Source organism: Ranitomeya variabilis, chromosome 3 (genome assembly GCF_051348905.1).
Source record: "Ranitomeya variabilis isolate aRanVar5 chromosome 3, aRanVar5.hap1, whole genome shotgun sequence".
Lineage (NCBI taxonomy): Eukaryota > Metazoa > Chordata > Amphibia > Anura > Dendrobatidae > Ranitomeya > Ranitomeya variabilis.
Window position 1 is genome coordinate 193214921 of NC_135234.1, and position 21035 is coordinate 193235955.

Below are 21035 nucleotides of genomic sequence, written 5' to 3' on the forward strand. Positions count from 1 at the left end.
CGGCCATCTGTCAGAGGGAAATAGGAAAGGCTCAGCTAAACTGGCGTAAATCCAGGGAACCTGCTGCAATGTATTGGTTGTGACCTGCTTCACCGTAACTGATGTCACCACACGCGGCAGTTTCTGCGTATAACATACAGACAATACACACGGCACTCAAGGTTTCTGTGTGGTGCACAAGTCAGGTTTCCAGCCGCCCCCGGGATCTCCTCGCTCAGCGCCACGGACCTGGCATTTAAGCGCCAATTCTCTGTGGTGAGTGTTTCGCCTTCCCTCGGTGCTTTTCCTCCGGGAATCTCCAGGATCCCTGAGACGCTTCAGGTATAACCCTTTTCCCGGGTCACCCTTGCGCAGGCCCGCTGGCCTATGCTCCCTAGTTTATTGCTTCCAGCTTTGTTAAAGATAAATTCTGGTGAAGGTCTTTGTAATTTGACCGAAAACGTTTAAAAATCTTTTGTACTGGATGCACAAATAAACGGAATGTTCACTTTCATCTTGAAAAAATCTCTCTGAGTGCCAAGTGATCTGCGTATAACATGTTAATATGAGTTAGGTATGGAGAGAGGAGGGTATCTCCGGCTGTTATGTACACGCAGAACTGTATAGACGGCGCAGAGTCCTCACTGATGATTCCTATGCATTTCTAAAATTTTGTACGCCGCCACCATGTCTTCTGTGCTGCACCATATTACAGAGGTGTCCTCCAATCTATAATATGACATCCTATGGAACACACCATTAGTTCTCTAGGATCCTTTATGAAAAAAAATCCTTAGCAAAAAATAATACTGGGTGCCTTTATCTTAAATTGGAGGCATGCAGACTCAAATTCCTATAGGCCAATAGAAAAATATTAAGATTTGAGAGTCCTCAGTTAATGGATAACTAAGAAGATGGTAACAAATCACAAGCTTTCCAGACTACTTTATCAGGTTTTGTTTTTGTTTTTTTTTTTACAAACTTTGGATTTTTTTTACCACTTAAATAACCTATATATGTTTGGTGTCTACAAACTCGTAATGACCTGGAGAATCACAATGGCAGGTCAATTTTAACACTTAGTAAACATGGTAAATCAAAAACCAAACAAACAATTGTGGGATTGCACCCTTTTTGCAATTTAGCACACTTGGAATTCTTTTCCCGTTTTCCAGTATAAAATCAATAGTATAATTCAAAAACACATCTTGTCCCTCAAGCTCTCACACAGCTATATTGAAGGAAAAATAAAAAAAAAGTTATGGATCTGGGAAAAAGGGGATGCAAAAGACAAAAATGCAAAAATGGAAAATTGCAAGTTGGAAGTGAAAGTGTCAACATATAACCTTAAAACCTGTTTGTAGTTAAATGCCCCAAAAGTCTGCTATAGGAATGGATATGATTGTAGGAAGGAAGAAAAGAAGGTCAGTGCTTTGTCCCACTCACCATGGTAGTCACATAAATAACTTTGTTCTCGGCAGCTCACCGCCCTGTGTAAATATGACGAGCTGCTGAGAACATTGATAGTCTATGTACACAGAACAATAGTGTTATTGATAGTTACGTATGCATCAAAGGGCTTCAGCCTGTCTAAACAGTCTAATAAACGACTGCCAATTGGCAAACATGTAGCTGATCGGCGACCATTTAACAGCTTCCATTGGCTGATGTAAACCTGCTCTTAGCTTATGTGCGCAAAGGAATGAACATATATATTTCCATATACAAACACTTTGCTGATCATGTGTTCACTGATTTGTATGATCCTACTGTTCTCAATAAATATCATTGTTATTGACCGGCAAATCACATGTTTATACAAGACAATGTGCTGCCGAGAAGTATGATTTGTTTGCCGGCTTACAAATCATCGGCACCCAATGAATGAGCATTATTGGGAATGTACACTGTATAATTATTGTGAAGGAGCGGTCCTACAAGCAGTGGAAACAGGGCGTCAATTACCTGAAGAGTGAGCAAAACACTCGTTCATCATGAGAAATGATCTTCTGGTTTGCACAACCGATCATCATTGTCGGCAGCACATTGTTGCACTTAAGGTGCCAAGAACAATGTGATCCTAGGCGGACAGTAGGATCTATTACACTTCTGAAGTGAGGTGCACACAACCACCAAGCAACCAAAATATGGGTACTGGGTGGCCCATCGGTGGTATTTTATTGCCGTTAGCCAAAAGATGAAAATGGACCCTATGGTAAGGCTGGTAGCTGTGTAAATGTCCCTTTAGTGATGTTGAGTCCCCATTTTTATAAATGATAGGATTTCTACTTTACAGGCTGTATTTCCACTGATGACTCCTCACTGATCTCTCTATTTTTCTACCATTTCCATACTTGCTATACAAATACGGATTTTATAGAGAGCAGCTGCTGTTAGACATGATAGGTAAATTAATTAATAGGAATCCTAATGGCATGTACATGAAGGAGGAAGATAAGTCCAGGGAATTGAGGAGCCATGCATTTCATTAACGTGATAATTACTGCTTTAACCTTTTCCCTGCATACTTCACAATGTCTCACATATCCAGTTAGAATGTCAGGAAAGATTCCTTGAAGGTCAGAACAACAATGAAAATGATGAATATATAACAAAGGCATATGGTCCTACAACCCGGTGAAAAGTTTTAGTAAAGGAGGTTCATTGCCTGCACAACATGTTGAGCTCAATATAAACCTGTAATTGAAGGGGTGGTCCTCTTTCAAGTCCTTAGGGAGGCAAGAAACAAGAGAAGATTTTCACCAGCCTTCCTGGGTCCAAGTCTGATTTCACTGCTCTTCTGGTATTTGTTAATCTGCTGCTTTTAAAGGGGACAACACCTTTAAGAACTAGTCCTTAAATGTTTTTTGCTATCTAGAAAATTATGACATATCATTAGGATATGCCTCAAAATTATTATTGGCAAGGGACTGGTCCTGTCTGATCTTTGAAACGAAAGGATCTTATTTCAGTTCCCAGTAGAGCAGATGGCCAGAAGCACTAACATTTCCAATCATTGGCACTGACTGACAGCCAGTTTAGCCGGTTCAGCAATGCATCAGAACAGGACCGGCTGTCAGTCAGTGCAGAGGTGCGCTTACAGCCACCACTCACTATGTAACAAGCAGTGACTGAAGCTGCATGAGCAACACTCCTATGACTGAAAGCCAGAGGCTGCCTGGAAGAATATAGTTCATTTTCTCCCAGCAGTTGGGCTATCAATGAGGCAGACTCATGGCTTTAGAATGCTATTAACCTGCATATTAACCCCAAATCTGCAGGTTAATAGCATTTCTTAAATCCATATACTGAAGAGAAAAATGGGTGGCACTCACCGTTTCTAAAATCCAATCTTTATTGTGACGATTTAAAACATCTTCAGCAGGGGGTATAGAACAGGGAGAAAAAAAATCTTACTATGGCCGTTTCGCGCTCCCTTGCACTTCTACTTTTTTTTTCTCTTCAGTATATGGATTCATGCAATTTTTTATGGAGCGCCCCCATGGGGCCGTGGGGTACTCTGTACCGGGTCCTGCGGTTCACAGGGGGATGTCACGGTGGCTGACCCAGTCCGTGGCCCTTGGACATCTGTGTAAAAGGGAAAGGTCTTTAAAGGGATAAAGTTTGTGTTCGTGACGCCACCTGTGGTATTCGGTCAGGGTGACCGATGCTGCTTTAAGGGGTACGCTGGGGTGATGTTATGGCAGCTAGATGGTATACCTTCCCACGGGTGAAGCATGTCCCCAGGGCTTCCCGGTGTGTAGATGGTGGTATGGTGAGAGGCGCAGAGAAGAACGAGGACACGAGGTTGCAGTCTCTTTACCTTTACTGAAGACTTCAGCATCCACAGTCCAGGGCACCAGATCACAGGGTAGGCAGAGTCCGGCCGGTTTGGAGGCAAGTCCAGAGTTCCCTTGTCCAGGTGGAAATCAGTAGCCTTCCCTTGCGCTGCAGTGTTGTAGTTCCTTACTGCCTAAGGCTTCACATAAGGTCCTCACAGATGTAATGTCTCTCTCTCTGTCCCCCGTATTGGATAGGACAAACCCGTATAACTGGTGGCTTGAGGCTGTTTATAGGGACTCTAGCACGCCCCGGCCTCCAAAGGTTGCCACCATGCCTCCTGGGTGTAGGGGCGGACAGGTAACTTGCAATTAGCTGTCCTGCTGGTCTCTGGAGCAAAGCATAAAGGTCATTTCCCCCTCAGTGTTCTGGCTACCGGGATTCTGCGCCTCAGAAGGAGGCAGCCTGTGCAGGGCTGGTCCCCTTCTGGTATCCTCTCCTTTGCTATGACTTCCTTCATGCTCGCTGCAATACAGTTCTGCCTTCTGTGTGTCTCATTCTGGGAGCTGCAGCTCTGAGGGCATGCACAGCTCCTTTAACCTTCCATCCTCCTCAGACTCTGGTCTGGAACTTTCTAACTTTCCCTACAGACTACCAGTTATATATATATATAGGGAGTAACCTAATAAATAGGAGCAGAAGCTCCCCCTGGTAGTCTGGAGTGTGAAATGTGTTGCATGTTTGTGGTATCTGGATGCAGTTATCCTTCTTTGCCTCCGAACGTAATATCACTCTCCCTGGGAGGAAAGCGACACTACTGCGACAACCAGGACCCTGGGGAGCCGCACTTACAAGGTTTGGCACCCGCGAATCTGACAGGGCTGTATATTTGATGTGGGTGGCAATCACACACAGTGGATATTTGAGCTCAGGTGTTGCAGCGGTGCGGGATTCTTTCCTCTATAGTATTGATTCTAATAGCATTTCTCGACATGACTGGTTCCCTTTAATGTCCACACTTTCCTTTCATTGTCACAATACAGGAGCCAAATTATTTTGTTTCTGTAGACCTTGCTTTTTGTAGGACAAGTTGTATTTGCTAGTGGCACCATTTTGGGGTACATGCAACCTAATATCTAACTTGTATTAACTCTTTATGGGAAGAAATAGAACACGCCATTTCTGCACTTTTTGACATTTAAAATTTAAAGGTAACCTGTCAGCAGATTTTGGTGTTATAAGATGCGGCCACTGCCTTTCAGGGCTTATCTACAGCATTCTAAAATGCTGTAGATAAGTCCCCGTTCCGACCTGCAAATGAAGAAAAATAAGTTATATTATACTCACCGGGGGGGCGGTCCTGTACGGTCCGATGGGTGTCGCAGGTCCGGATCTGACGCCTCCCATCTTTTTGCGATGCCGCCCTCCTGCTTCTGCATCTCACCCCAGCATTGGTGCTCCTGCGCAGGTGTACTTCTCTGCCCTGTTGAGGGCAGAGTAAAGTACTGCAGTGTGCAGGTGCTGGGCATCTCTGACCTTTCCCAGTGCTTGGGAACTGCAGTACTTTACTCTACTCTCAACAGGGCAGAGAAGTACACCTGTGCAGGAGCGCCGTTACCGAGGAGCGATGAAGAAGCAGGAGGGCGGCGTCGCAAGAAGATGGGAGGCGTCGGACCTGGACCTGCAACTTATTTTTCTTCACTTGCAGGTCAGACCGGGGGCTTATCTACAGCATTATAGAATGCTGTGGATAAGCCCTTAACCCCTTACTGACCTCGGATGGGATAGTACGTCCGAGGTCAGATCCCCTGCTTTGATGCAGGGCTCCGCGGTGAGCCTGCATCAAAGCCGGGACATGTCAGCTGTTTTGAACAGCTGACATGTGCCCGCAATAGCGGCGGGTGAAATCGCGATTCACCCGCCGCTATTAACTAGTTAAATGCTGCTGTGAAACGCAGACAGTGGCATTTAACCGGCGCTTCCGGCCGGGCGGCCGGATATGAGCGCATCGCCGACCCCCATCACATGATCGGAGGTCGGCGATGCTTCTCCATTGTAACCATGGAGGTCCTTCAGACCTCTATGGTTACTGATCCCCGGCAGCTGTGAGCGTCACCCTGTGGTCGGCGCTCACAGCACACTTGATTTTCTACTACATAGCAGCAAACAGCAGATCGCTGCTATGTAGCAGAGGCGATCGTGCTGTGCCTGCTTCTAGCCTCCCATGGAGGCTATTGAAGCATGGTAAAAGTTAAAAAAAAAAGTTAAAAAAAATGTGAAAAAAATAAAAAAATATATAAACGTTAAATCACCCCCCTTTCGCCCCAATCAAAATAAATCAATAAAAAAAAATCAAACCTACACATATTTGGTATCGCCACATTCAGAATCGCCCGATCTATCAATAAAATAAAAAGCATTAACCTGATCGTTAAACGGCGTAATGAGAAAAAAATTCGAAATGCCAGAATTACGTTTTTTTGGTCGCCGCGACATTGCATTAAAATGTAATAACGGGCGATCAAAAGAATGTATCTGCACAGAATTGGAATCATTTAAAACGCCAGCTCGGCACGCAAAAATAAGCCCTCAACTGACTACAGATCATGAAAAATGGAGACGCTACGAGTATCGGAAAATGGCGCCATTTTTTTTTTTTTAGCAAAGTTTGGAATTTTTTTTCACGACTTAGGTAAAAAATAACCTAGACATGTTAGGTGTCTATGAACTCGTACTGACCTGGAGAATCATAATGGCAGGTCAGTTTTAGCATTTAGTGAACCTAGCAAAAAAGCCAAACAAAAAACAAGTGTGGGACTGCACTTTTTTGGCAATTTCACTGCACTTGGAATTTTTTTCCCGTTTTCTAGTACACGACATGCTAAAACCAATGATGTCGTTCAAAATTACAACTCATCCCGCAAAAAATAAACCCTCACATGGCCAAATTGATGGAAAAATAAAAAAGTTATGGCTCTGGGAAGGAGGGGAGCGAAAAACGAACACAGAAAAACGGAAAATCCCAAGGTCATGAAGGGATTAAAGGCAGTGGCCGCATATTATAGCGGCAAAATCTGCAGACAGGTTCCCTTTAATATTTTTCATCTGCTGCATAAATAATGTGTTAACTTTATTCTGTGGATGGCAAGATTATGCAAACCTAAACTAATGTAATTTTATTTACTTTCAACATCGGTTTTTTTGCATCACCATATTCTAGGAGCTATAAATTTACAATCTTTCTGGTAAGGTAACTTGTGTACATGAGGGCTATTTTTTTTGCTTGACATGCTGAAGTTTTCACTTGCTATTTGATTAGATTTTTTTTGCTTTTTTTATTTATTGTTTTTGTAGGGGCATTATTGGCATTGCTTTGTGTTTTTTTGTTGTTGTTTTCTTTAATCTTTATTAGGAATAAATTAAGCTACAGTTTATCGTACAGATTGATACAATTACAGTGGTAGCCAATTTGTAAGGCTTTTTATGTTTTACTACTTTGCACATAAAAATCACTTTTTAAAAAGAATATACTTTTTTTCTATCATATTCTGAAGTTCATAACTTTTTCAATTTTATGAGCACAGAACTCTATGAGGGCTTGTATTTGAACAATGAGCTGTATTTTATTGACACTATTTTGGGATACATTTAACTTTTTGGTAATTTTTTATTTTACATGATGTGAAGAGAACATTTATGGCAATTTTGGCATTGGTGTTTTTGCATTGTTACTGGATAAGCTAAACAATTATGTGTTTGTTTTGTACAATTGTGTCAATATGAGCTTTTCTGTGAAGGCATCAGAGGTTTGTTTCAGAACATTAGGGATCAAACAGCATCATGAAAACCAAGAAGCACACCAGACAGGTAATAGGTAAAGTTGTGGAGAAGAGTAAAGCAGGGTTTGGTTATAAAAAATAGCCCAAGCTCTGAACATCTCATGGATCACTGTTTAGTCCATCATCCAAAAACGGAAGGCGTATGGCACAACTGCAAACCTACCAAGACATGACCATCCACCTAAACTGACATCCCAATGAAGGAGAGCACAAACTAGAGAAGCAGCCAAGAGGTTCATGGTCATTCAGGAGTAGATGCAGAGATCCACAGCTCAGGTAGGAAATCTATCCTCCGGACAAGTATTAGTTGTGTACTCCACAAATCTGGCCATTATGGAAGAGTGGAAAACCATTTTTAAAGCAAGCCATAAGAAGTCACATTTGCAGTATGAAAAAAGCCATGTGGGTGTCTCAGATACCATGTGGAAGAAGGTGCACTGGTCAGATGAGACCAAAGTATAACTTTTTAGGCTAAATGCAAAATGTTATGTGTGGCGGAAAACAAACACTGCATATCACATTGAAAACACCATCCCCACAGTCAAACATGGTGGTGGCAGCATCATGCTTTTCTTCAGCAGAGACAGAGAATCTGGTCAGAGTTGATGGGAAGATGGGTGGAGCTAAATATAGGGCAATTCTGGAGGAAAAACCTGTTAGAAGCTGCAAAAGATTAGAGACTGGGGCATAGGCTTACCACCTGCAGGACAATGACCCTAAACATACTGCCAGATATACAATGCGATAGTTTAGATCAGGAATGGGAAACCTTTACACTGTGTTCCAAATAATTATGTAAATTGGATTTAAGTGTCATAAAGATTAAATTGTTTTGTTTTTCAAATAAACTCATGAATGGTATTGTGTCTCAGGGCTCAATGGATCAATTAAATCATTCTTAAACACATGTGATAATTAGTTTTCCAGGTTATTCTTATTAAAGGAAAACTACTTAAATTATGTTCCACATTATTAAGCAGGCCACAGTTTTCAAGTAATATGGGAAAGAAAAAGGATCTCTCTGCTACTTGGTCAAGGGATGAAAGCATTAGATATTTCCCGAAAACGTAAGCGTGATCCTCGTACTGTTAAGAGATTTGTGGCTGAATCTGAGCACAGATGTGTTCGTGCTGATAAAGGCATAATGAGGAAGGTCTTGTTTACTGATGAGTGTCGAGCAACCCTGGATGGTCCAGATGGATGGAGTAATGGATGGTTGGTGGATGGCCACCATGTCCCAACAAGGCTGCGACGTCAGCAAGGAGGTGGAGGAGTCATGTTTTGAGCCGGAATGATGGGCAAACAGCTGGTAGGGCCCTTTAAGGTTCCTGAAGGTGTGATAATGACCTCTGCAAAGTATATAGAGTTTCTGACTGACAACGTTCTTCCATGGTATAAAAGGCAGAAACGTGCCTTCAGGAGCAAAATCATCTTCATGCATGACAATGCACCATCTCATGCTGCAAAGAATACCTCTGAGTCATTGGCTGCTATGGGCATAAAAGGAGATAAACTCATGGTGTGGCCACCATCTTCCCCTGACCTCAACCCTATAGAGAACCTTTGGAGTATCATCAAGCAAAAGATCTATGAGGGTGGGAGGCAGTTCACATCAAAACAGCAGCTCTGGGAGGCTATTCTGACTTCCTGCAAAGAAATACAAGCAGAAACTCTCCCAAACCTCACAAGTTCAATGGATGCAAGAATTGTGAAGGTGATATCAAAGAAGGGGTCCTATGTTAACATGTAACTTTGCCTGTTAGGATGTTTTGGAGTTAAATAGCTTTTTTGTTCAGTGAATGTGACCTCCTATTGCTGCAAATTCCACAAATGAGCATTTCCAGTTCTTTAAAACATATCAAATGTTTAGAAATTCTACTGTGCATAATAATTTGGAATAGTGCATTTTGAGTTTTTATTCATTTTGGAGATTATACTGTTATCATTGGGAGGTTTCTTCAATAAAATTTGATGTATAATATATAAACGGGTGATGACTTTTATTAGACTGACTGTCATTTGTAGCGACCATTTAGGAAAATCCGAGAAAAATATAATTTGCATAAAAACTTAGAACATGGTGTATTCTGCTAATGGCCATTTGGATATTTATACCATTCTTCAGGGGCCATACAAACTGCGCACTAACTCTGCCCACAAAATATGTCTTGACGCCGTCACTGGTGACAGGTCGTAATCTTTCATTGCATATGCCTTAGCGCTCAGTAGCGAGGGTGTGTTAACATAGCGAGAAGAAATGAATGGGCCAGTGGCCATCAAAATACAGCTGCCGGCCCAAATACTGTGCTCCCCGGAATCTGCCCCGGGGGCCGGATTAAAGGTCATGCAGACCGCGTGCCTGAGGTTTCCCACCCCTGGTTTATTTCAAAGCATATTCGTGTGTTTGAATGGCCCAGTCAAAGTCCAGACCTAAGTCCTGCTGAGAATCTCTGGCAAAACTTGAAAATTGCTGTTCACAGATGTTCTTCATCCAGAGTTAAAGGAAAATGGACAAAAATTTCAGCCTACAGATGTGCAAAGCTGGTAAATACATACTCCAAAAGACCTGCAGAGGTAATTGAAGTGAAAGATAGTCCTTGTATTGACTCAGGGGGACTGTATACAACTGCACATCAGTTTTCAGATTTAAATTTCTTAAATATTTCAAAAACCATGTATCATTTCCTTTATACTTCACAAATACTTGCTACTTTGTGTTGGTATATCACATAAAATCCCAATAAAATAAATTTTAGTTTGTGGGTGTAACATGAAGAAAAATGTGGACAAGTTCATGGAGTATGAATACTTTTTCAAGGCACAGTATGTGTCTTTTTTTGGAGCGCTTGTTTTGTTTTTTAGATTATGGTTTATTCAGAAATGTTTGTTTTTTTAGTTTAAAAAATACTGTTTAAAATACAAAAAAACTTAAACACTGGGAATGTGGTGAAGGAAATAAAATGTAAAATAAATAGTGATGAGCGAATATACTCGTTCGTTACTCGAGATTTCCCGAGATTTTTTAGTGCTCGGAGGTTTAGTTTTTCTTGCCGCAGCTGAATGATTTACATCTGTTAGCCAGCATAAGTACATGTGGGGGTTGCCTGGTTGCTAGGGAATCCACACATGTACTTATGATGGCTAACAGATGTAAATTATTCAGCTGCGGCAAGAACAACTAAATGTCCAGGCACTAAAAAATACTCGGGGGATCCCCAAGCGTGCTCGAGAAATCTCGAGTAACGAGTATATTCGCTCATCACTAAAAATAAATCATTGCCTAAAATATTATGCGAATATTTCATAAACTAGCCTAAACTAGTTCTAACAGACCCAAGAGAGGAAATATGTAACAGGATTAAATGTCAGAAATTGTGAAAACTGTTTTAAATAGTGTGGCTGGTGTGTGTGTAAACCTATGCTGTCAGTGTACTTGCAGGTTATAAACTAAGGTTTCCACATTATGGTAGATTGCAGTAATTGAGCATGGAATAGTTTACCAAACCCTTACTTGTTTCACGATGATCCCACTGATATCCAGTACCGACATATCCGCCTTCTTACACTCATTCTTCTCCCATATGATTGCACTAACTCTCTCAGATGTCGGACTTGTGCCTTGCAGCCAAAATAGGTGGTTCTACAGAACAAACATAAGATGCCAAAAGTTAACCTATATTTAAAAAAGAAAAAAAAAACAAAACAGGCCTCCAACCTTTTCAATCCTTGAGCTAAATTAAACTCTGTGCAACATGGAACCAACATACTTAAAGAGAATCTCTCACCATGTTTTTGCTACATCAACTGAGAGCAGCATAATAAGAGACAGAGACCCTGATTACTGCGATGTATCACTAACTTTCCAATCACTGGAGGTCTGACCGCCGTGGTGTCCATCAATCTGTCATTGGTGTGTCAGAGGCTGCAGACAGTTGCACGGCATCTGGCTGTAGAAGGTCTCTGCGGTTGGCTTTGCATACACCTTCCTAGTTCTTCTGACTTTTGGACCCAGTGGCAACCTCCCCCCATCTCTAATTGACACACCTGGACTGGGTTCATCAAGCAATACCATCAGGGAGGCATTTGATTGGACAAGGTCCCTAAAAATACAGCCAATGTCATACAGAGCAGCATGGTGGCTCAGTGGATTGCACTGCAGCCTTGCTAGGGTCATGGGTTCAAATCCCACCAAGGACAACATCTGCAAGAAGTTTGTATGCAGGGCTGCCACCAGGAATTTCGAGGCCCCATACTGGCAACATTTTCGTGGACACCTTGAGACTCCGCCCAGGATCCACCCCAGCTCCGCCTCCAACCTTCCACAGTCCCACCACCCACTCATAGAAAAACTCCACATCTGCACCATGCCCTCACCAATCACACATTATCAGTTCTCATCTAACACCATATCACATACATAGCCAGCAGCTTATGTTTTGGCTAAAAGTTTTTTTTTTTAAGCCGCCGCCACGATAAGTAGACTCTATTGGCCAGGCCCTACTCAACTCTAACCTATGAAATATTTGTTAAAATATCCAATACTCTTTTTAGGCAGATTTTTATTTATGTTTCTTTAACCCCTTGGTGACAGAGCCAATTTTGTACTTAATGACCAAGCTAATTTTTACAATTGTGACCACTGTTACTTTATGTGGTTTTAACTCTGGAACGCTTTAACGGATCCCGCTGATTCTGAGACTATTTTTTCATGACATATTATACTTCAAGATAGTGGTAAAATTTTGTCAATATGACTTGCTTTTATTTATGAAAAAAAAACGGAAATTTGACAAATTTTGAAAATGTTGAAATGTTCAAACTTTTAATTTTCATGTCCTTAAATCAGAGAGTCGTATCACACAAAATAGTTAATAAATAACGTTTCTCGCATGCCTACTTTACATCAGAACAATTTTGGAAACATAATTTTTTTGTTAAGACGCCATAAGGGTTAAAAGTTGACCAGCGATTTCTCATTTTTCCAACAAAATTTACAAAGCCACTTTTTTTAGGGACCACCTCACATTTGAAGTGACTTTGAGGGGCCTATATGATAGAAAATACACAAAAATAACACATTCTAAAAACTACACCCCTCAAGGTGCTCAAAACCATTCAATACGTTTATTAACCTTTTGGGTGGTTTACAGGAATTCTTGGAATGTGGAAGGAAAAAATGAACATTTTACTTTTTTTTACAACAAATTTACTTTGGACCCAAACGTTTTTATTTTCACAAGGATATCAGCAGAAAATGGACCCCAAAATTTGTTGTGAAATTTCTCCTGAGTACGTCGATACCCCATAGGGGGTAAAGCCACTCTTTGGATGCATTGCAGGGCTCAGAAGGGAGGGAGCACCAGTTGACTTTTTGAATGCAAAAATGGTTGGAATCAATGGAGGGCACCATGTCACATTTGGAGACCCCCTGATGTACCTAAACAGTGGAAACCCCCAAATTCTAACCTCAACCCTAATACAGCCCTAACCCCAACCCTAACACAGCCCTAACCCAACACTAACCCCAACATACCCCTAATCCCAACCCTAACCAGAGCCATAACCCAACACAACCCTAACCCCAACACCACCCTAACGCCAACACCACAACTGTAACCCCAACAACAACCCTAACCCCAACACTAGCCCCAACCCTAACTCTAGCTCTAACCCTAGCCCAATCCTAACCCTAGCCCAACCCTAACCCCAACCCTAACCCTAGCCCTAACTGCAAACAATGGAAAAAAATAAATTTTTTATTTTATTATTTTTACCTAACTAAGGGGGTAACAAAGGGGGTTTGATTTATATATTTTTTAATTTTGATCACTGCGAGTGCCAAGGGATGGAGCTGGAGGGTTCAGAGATGGCAAAGGTACCGGGGGGGCTCGGGGGACCCCATTTTTCTCTCCTCTGGTATGCTACATCATATCAGAGGAGAGAGAAATGAATGAGAAATCGGACTTTTTTTTGCGGTCGCCATTATTTGGTGAATAACGGCGATCACAAGATGGAGGAAGTTAAAAAATGACCCAAATCATGTTCTCTGGGGTCTCAGCTACCCCAAGTAGATGAAACTAGGAGATTTTCCGATTCTAGGAGGCGCTATATCCTGATTTCTCAGCGTTGTTAAAAAGCGGCGCTGAGCAATAGGTACCCTTAACTGCTGCCATTAAAAGGCATATCGGCGGTCGTTAAGGGGTTAAGGGAATGTGTCACATACAATTTTTAAAAGGAACAATAACAACACATACAAGGGACAAATACCATCCTAACATGACCAGACCACATATTACCACCAGATAGTGACAAAGTAATACCACTTGCAAGGCACAAACACCAACACACCGTGACCAGACCACATATTACCACCACATAGTGACCAAGTATTACCAAATACAAGGGACAAATACAGCCACACCATGACAAGACCACATACTACAACCACATAGTGATCGAATACTACAATACTGATCATTAATAAAAAGCAATATTAATTTTACCATAAACGCCATTATACACAGGAGCTTTGTACATAGTATACCGTGTATAGTGTTAGTGTACAGGTAATACAGTGATCACTGGTAACATTATACACAGGAGCTCCACATATAGCATCAGTGTACACGTAATATACAGTGATCACCAGTGACATTATACACAGGATATAGTATACAGTGAATAGTGTCAGTGTACAGGTAACACACTGCCTCACCAGTGACATCTCTAGTTGAAGTCCTTCATCTTCACTTTTCATCTTCATCCAGCGCAAACCACCATCACTTCTTCCAGCCAGGACTCATCTCTGCAGGAACTAACACAGTTATCTAGAGCACATTCTCCAATTTTTCCCCAACCTCTACACTATGCTAGATGAAGAAAAAAGTGACCGTGTCGCCCTGCACAGTAACAGGACCTCTCCTTCCCCACACTGAAAACAGCATCCTCAAAAATAATATCCTTTAATTAGCCCCTACAGTAATAATATCACACATTCTGGAACCCACATTTTATCCCATTCTGAACACCACGTGTCCTCCCATTCTGCCTCATGTCTCTCCATACTTCCCCCATGACTCTCCATATAGCCCCATAGTCATCCATAATAGTATAATGTACCCAGTAGTCATATATAGCAGTATAATGCACCCCATAGTAGTATAATGTACCCCATACTCATATATAGTATAATGCACCCCCATGGTAGTATAATGCACCACATAGTATAATGCACCCCCGTAGTATACCGTAATGCACCACCTTGTCATATATAGTATAATGCACCCACACAGTATAATGAACCCCCTTTCCATATATAGTATAATGCAGCCTATAATGGTATAATACAACCCCCATAGCAGTATAATGCACCCCATAAAATAATGCAACCCCATAGTACAATGCACCCCCTTGTCATGTATAGTATAATGCACCCTGTAGTATAATGCACCCCCATAGTATAATGCACCCCCATATTTACAAAAAATAATAAAACTTTTCTCCTTAGCTGGCCAAGCTCCAGCCGTGTCCTCCCCTATGATTCAGCTGAGGTGCCCAGCGGTGTTCTGGTGTATGACAGTGACATCATACGTCAGCTGCCAGCCTGTGATTGGCTAGTGGCTGTTAACTGTTGCGGTACAGGAGGAATCTCCCGCACGGCAACATATTTTAACTGATTGTGTGTCTGAGGACTCACGATCAGTTACTGAAGTGGCAGGATCTGCCGCTGGGGTCCAATGAGCAGAGGAGTGGGGGACCACTGTGGGCCCCCTCTGCTCATCAGGCCCCATCCACCAGTAAGGACAGTAATGCCCTGATGGCGGCCCTGTTTGTATGTTCTTCCTGTGTTTGTGTGGGTTTTTTTCGGTTTCTTCCCACATTCTAAAGACATACCGATGGGGAATTTAGATTGTGAGCCCCAATGGGGACTGTGATGATAATATATGTATAGCACTATCATGTTCTGCAGCGCTTTATAACTAAAGCATAATAAATAAACCAATAAATAATAATCATCAGTGAAAAGAAGGATAAGGAGTCCTGGAAGTGATGATATGGCACCACAGAAAACTGATCTTAACATAATTGAGTCTACATTTGAAAAAACTGACCGTCACATCCATACATAGACTAAGTGTGAACAGGTGCTGAACCTAGAGTAACCAACTCATATACAGTCAAGTAAAAAAGGCAGCACACTGCAGCGCTAAGACATGCAAACATGAAACATGAAAACTGAACTGCAATACTGCACTAGAAATATGAAAAATGAGAGCGTTTAGCGCATAAAAATGGCCAATTTTATGTGTACCTGATAGCCCCTTTACGGCATCTCTCGTGTATCAGGTCCTACGCTTGCCTACCTCGCTGAGAATAAACGTCTCCATGTGAATGGGTACCTGTGAAAACCTCTTCCTAGACTCATATTCTCTCTCTCTGTGGAGGGGTACTGGACCTGCTGCGATTAAAACACCTGGGCTAGGAGGCGGAGTGCTCAGTCAGAAGGCTAAATAATATATTTGAAAAAACTGACCGTCACATCCATACATAGACTAAGTGTGAACAGGTGCTGAACCTAGAGTAACCAACTCATATACAGTCAAGTAAAAAGGTTTTCACAGGTACCCATTCACATGGAGACGTTTATTCTCAGCGAGGTAGGCAAGCGTAGGACCTGATATACGAGAGATGCCGTAAAGGGGCTATCAGGTACACATAAAATTGGCCATTTTTATGCGCTAAACGCTCTCATTTTTCATATTTCTAGTGCAGTATTGCAGTTCAGTTTTCATGTTTCATGTTTGCATGTCTTAGCGCTGCAGTGTGCTGCCTTTTTTACTTGACTGTATATGAGTTGGTTACTCTAGGTTCAGCACCTGTTCACACTTAGTCTATGTATGGATGTGACGGTCAGTTTTTTCAAATATATTATTTAGCCTTCTGACTGAGCACTCCGCCTCCTAGCCCAGGTGTTTTAATCGCAGCAGGTCCAGTACCCCTCCACAGAGAGAGAGAATATGAGTCTAGAAAGAGGTTTTCACAGGTACCCATTCACATGGAGACGTTTATTCTCAGCGAGGTAGGCAAGCGTAGGACCTGATATACGAGAGATGCCGTAAAGGGGCTATCAGGTACACATAAAATTGGCCATTTTTATGCGCTAAACGCTCTCATTTTTCATATTTCTAGTGCAGTATTGCAGTTCAGTTTTCATGTTTCATGTTTGCATGTCTTAGCGCTGCAGTGTGCTGCCTTTTTTACTTGACTGTATAATTTAGTCTACAGTTGTGATCAAAAGTTTACATACCCCAGCAGAATTTTTGCCCTCTTGGCCTATTTTTTCAGAGAATATGAATGATAACCCCAAAACTTTTTCTCCACTCATGGTTATTGGTTAAGTGAAGCCATTTATTGTCAATCTACTGAGTTTTCGCTTTTTAAATGATAATGACAACTCAAAACGTCCAAGTGACCCTGATCAAAAGTTCACATATCCCATTTCTTGATACCATGTATTGCCCCCTCTAGCATCAATGACAGCTTGAAGTCTTTTGTGGTAGTTGTAGATGAGGGTCTTTATTTTCTCAGATGGTAAAGCTGCCCACTCTTCTTGGCAAGAAACCTCCAGTTCCTGTAAATTCCTGGGCTGTCTAGCATGAACTGCACGCTTGAGATCTCCCCAGAGTGGGTCAATGATATGAGGTCAGGAGACTGAGATGTCCACTCCAGAACCTTCATTTTGTTCTGCTGTAGCCAATGATAGGTCGACTTGGCCTTGTGTTTTGGATCATTGTCATGTTGGAAATTTCAAGTACACCCCATAGTAACATAGTAACATAGTTAGTAAGGCCGAAAAAAGACATTTGTCCATCCAGTTCAGCCTATATTCCATCATAATAAATCCCCAGATCTACGTCCTTCTACAGAACCTTATAATTGTATGATACAATATTATTCTGCTCCAGGAAGACATCCAGGCCTCTCTTGAACCCCTCGACTGAGTTTGCCATCACCACCTCCTCAGGCAAGCAATTCCAGATTCTCACTGCCCTAACAGTAAAGAATCCTCTGCTATGTTGGTGGAAAAACCTTCTCTCCTCCAGACGCAAAGAATGCCCCCTTGTGCCCGTCACCTTCCTTGGTATAAACAGATCCTCAGCGAGATATTTGTATTGTCCCCTTATATACTTATACATGGTTATTAGATCGCCCCTCAGTCTTCTTTTTTCTAGACTAAATAATCCTAATTTCGCTAATCTATCTGGGTATTGTAGTTCTCCTATCCCCTTTATTAATTTTGTTGCCCTCCTTTGTACTCTCTCTAGTTCCATTATATCCTTCCTGAGCACCGGTGCCAAAAACTGGACACAGTACTCCATGTGCGGTCTAACTAGGGATTTGTACAGAGGCAGTATAATGCTCTCATCATGTGTATTCAGACCTCTTTTAATGCATCCCATGATCCTGTTTGCCTTGGCAGCTGCTGCCTGGCACTGGCTGCTCCAGGTAAGTTTATCATTAACTAGGATCCCCAAGTCCTTCTCCCTGTCAGATTTACCCAGTGGTTTCCCATTCAGTGTGTAATGGTGATATTGATTCCTTCTACCCATGTGTATAACCTTACATTTATCATTGTTAAACCTCATCTGCCACCTTTCAGCCCATGCACAGCTTCTGGGCTGATGAGTGCAAATTTGCCTCCAGTATTTGCTGATAACATGCTGCATTCATCTTTCCTTCAACTCTGACCAAGTTTCCTGTGTCTTTGTAGCTCACACATACCCAAAACATCAGTGATCCACCTCCATGCTTTACAGTAGGAATGGTGTTCCTTTCATCATAGGCCTTGTTGACCTCTCTCCAAATGTCACGTTTATGTTTGTGCCCAAAAAGTTCAATTTTGGTCTCATCACTTCAAACTACCTTGTTCCAAAAGTTTTGACACTTGTCTCTGTGCTGTTTTGAATAATGTAAGCGAGATACTTTGTGGCATTTGTGCAGTAATGACTTTCTTCTGATGACTCGACCATGCAGCCCTTTTTTTTCAAGTGCCTCCTTATTGTGCATCTTGAAACAATCACACCACTAGTTTTCAGAGAGTCCTGTATTTCAGCTAATGTTATTTGTGTGTTTTTCTACGCATCCTGAACAATTTTCCTGGCATTTGTGGATGACATTTTTGCTGGTCTACCTGACCATGGTTTTGTTTTTACAGAGCCCCTGATTTTACAATTGTTAATCATAGTTTGAATACTGCTGACTGGCATTATCAATTCCTTGGATATCTTTTTGTATCCTTTTCCTGTTTTATACAGTTCAACTATCTTTTTCGTAGATCCGTTGACAATTCTTTTACTTTCTCCATGACTCACAATCTAGAAATGTTAGTGGCTGGATGAAATATGCAATAGTCTGTCTGGATCCCAGAAACTCACTCAGCTTTTATGCACACACACACTGATTACAAGCAAACAGGTCACAGGTGAGGATGTTACCTTTAGTAGCCATTCAAACCCATTTGTGTCAACTTCTGTGCATGTTTTCAGGCCAAAATCATCAGGGTATGTGAACATTTGATATGGGTCATTTGGATGTTTTGGGTTGTCATTATGATTTAAAAAGAGAAAACACAGTAGTTTGACAATAAATGGCTTCACCCAACCACTAACCATAAGTGTAGAAAAACTTTTGGTGTTATTCATATTCTTTGGAAAAAAGCCAAGAATCAAAAATGCTGTCGGGTATGTAAACTTTTGAGCACAACTGTATATGAGATAGAGAGACAGAAGGATTTGCTCAAGTCTACATCCACAAAAGATCTGTCGCTACTTCTCTGTCTGAAACAAACTCAGTGCCAAGTTCTTCTTTCAAGGCAAAAGGTGCAAGGGGTTACAACAAATATTGATATCACTTAGTTTTCTCTTTTGTTCATTCATTTTTCACTTTGTGAATTGATAAAAATAATCTATTAAAGGGGTTGTCCGAAGAAAATAAGTACCCATATATCCACAAGGTAGGTGAAAATTTGATGTCCGACCAATATGATCTGCACCGGACCACAGAACTTGGAACTTTTATTTTAGCAAAAAATGATAAAAAATTAGTCAATATTAAAATCAAATATCCCAGGTAATATAGTGCCTTGCGAAAGTATTCGGCCTCCTTGAACTTTTCAACCTTTTCCCACATATCATGCTTCAAACATAAAGATACCAAATGTAAATTTTTGGTGAAGAATCAACAACAAGTGGAACACAATTGTGAAGTTGAACAAAATATATTGATTATTTAAAATTTTTGTTGAAATTCAAAAACTGAAAAGTGGGGCGTGCAATATTTTTATATTATTATTATATATTATATATTTATTGAAAATAACCAATAAATTTGGTTCAACTTCACAATTGTGTTCCACTTGTTGTTGATTCTTCACCAAAAATTTACATTTGGTATCTTTATTTTTGAAGCATGATATGTGGGAAAAGGTTGAAAAGTTCCAGGAGGCCGAATACTTTTGCAAGGCACTGTATCTACAAAAAGATAGAAAAATTGCACATACTAATAAGAAACAAAAGAAAAAAAAAATAAAGGAGAGGAGGACCAATCTTGTACTGTCAGTGTGACAGAAAAATAATATATTATTATAATTTGTTAATGGTAATAAGTGCCAGAAGTGTAAGTATATGAACACAGCAAAAAATGATTAATGTATATCAAATAATGTGCATGTGCAGAAAATAGAAAAAATGGGGGAGAAAGGACAAGCTTCCGAAATGCACGTGCCATATACGGTGACTCTAATACACCCAGGTATTCTATTGTTTTTTGCCTATGCATCTGGCTTAATATTTCTTGTTCATTTACCATTTTATGCCTTAATTCTTCCAATATACAGCTTTATTTCCTTTATAAGATATACAGTATATTTAGTAGTCTCTACGGCTCCTGTGTTCTATCAGTTGTTTGCAAATATTTATATCATCATTCTGTGACCAGACAATATTCTCCTTCCTTCCTCTCCCCCTCCATTTTTTCTTTTTTCTGCACATGCACATTATTTGATATACATTGTGTTGATTTATTGATAATCAATTCATCATGATTTATGATTGCACTTGGTTTTAAAAGATATATCACAGTTGTTTTCTGTTGACAATATTCACATGCACTTTATTTTGTGACATATTTTTTTATATAATATTTCTATATAATTTTTTATATTTTTTGATTAATCATTTTTTGCTGTTTTCATATACTCACACTTCTGGCACTTTTTACCACTATCAAATTATAATAATATATTATTTTTCTGTCACACTGACAGTACAAGATTGGTCCTCCTCTCCTTTTTTTCTTTTGTTTCTTATCATTATGTGCAATATATCTATCTTTTTGTAGATATTACTTGGGGTATTTGGTTTTAATATTGACTCATTT

At 40.8% G+C, this 21035-nt stretch overlaps 1 protein-coding gene across 2 annotated transcripts in view; it reads right to left on the reverse strand.

The window, feature by feature from the left end:
* Nucleotides 1–21035, reverse strand: part of PHTF1 (putative homeodomain transcription factor 1) — a 255671-nt gene that overhangs the window by 51596 nt on the left and 183040 nt on the right. For both annotated transcript variants that reach the window (XM_077294934.1, XM_077294933.1), the window contains exon 12: nucleotides 11110–11238. In XM_077294934.1, coding sequence (XP_077151049.1) covers nucleotides 11110–11238 — 129 coding nt within the window. The remainder of the gene's footprint in view (nucleotides 1–11109; nucleotides 11239–21035) is intronic.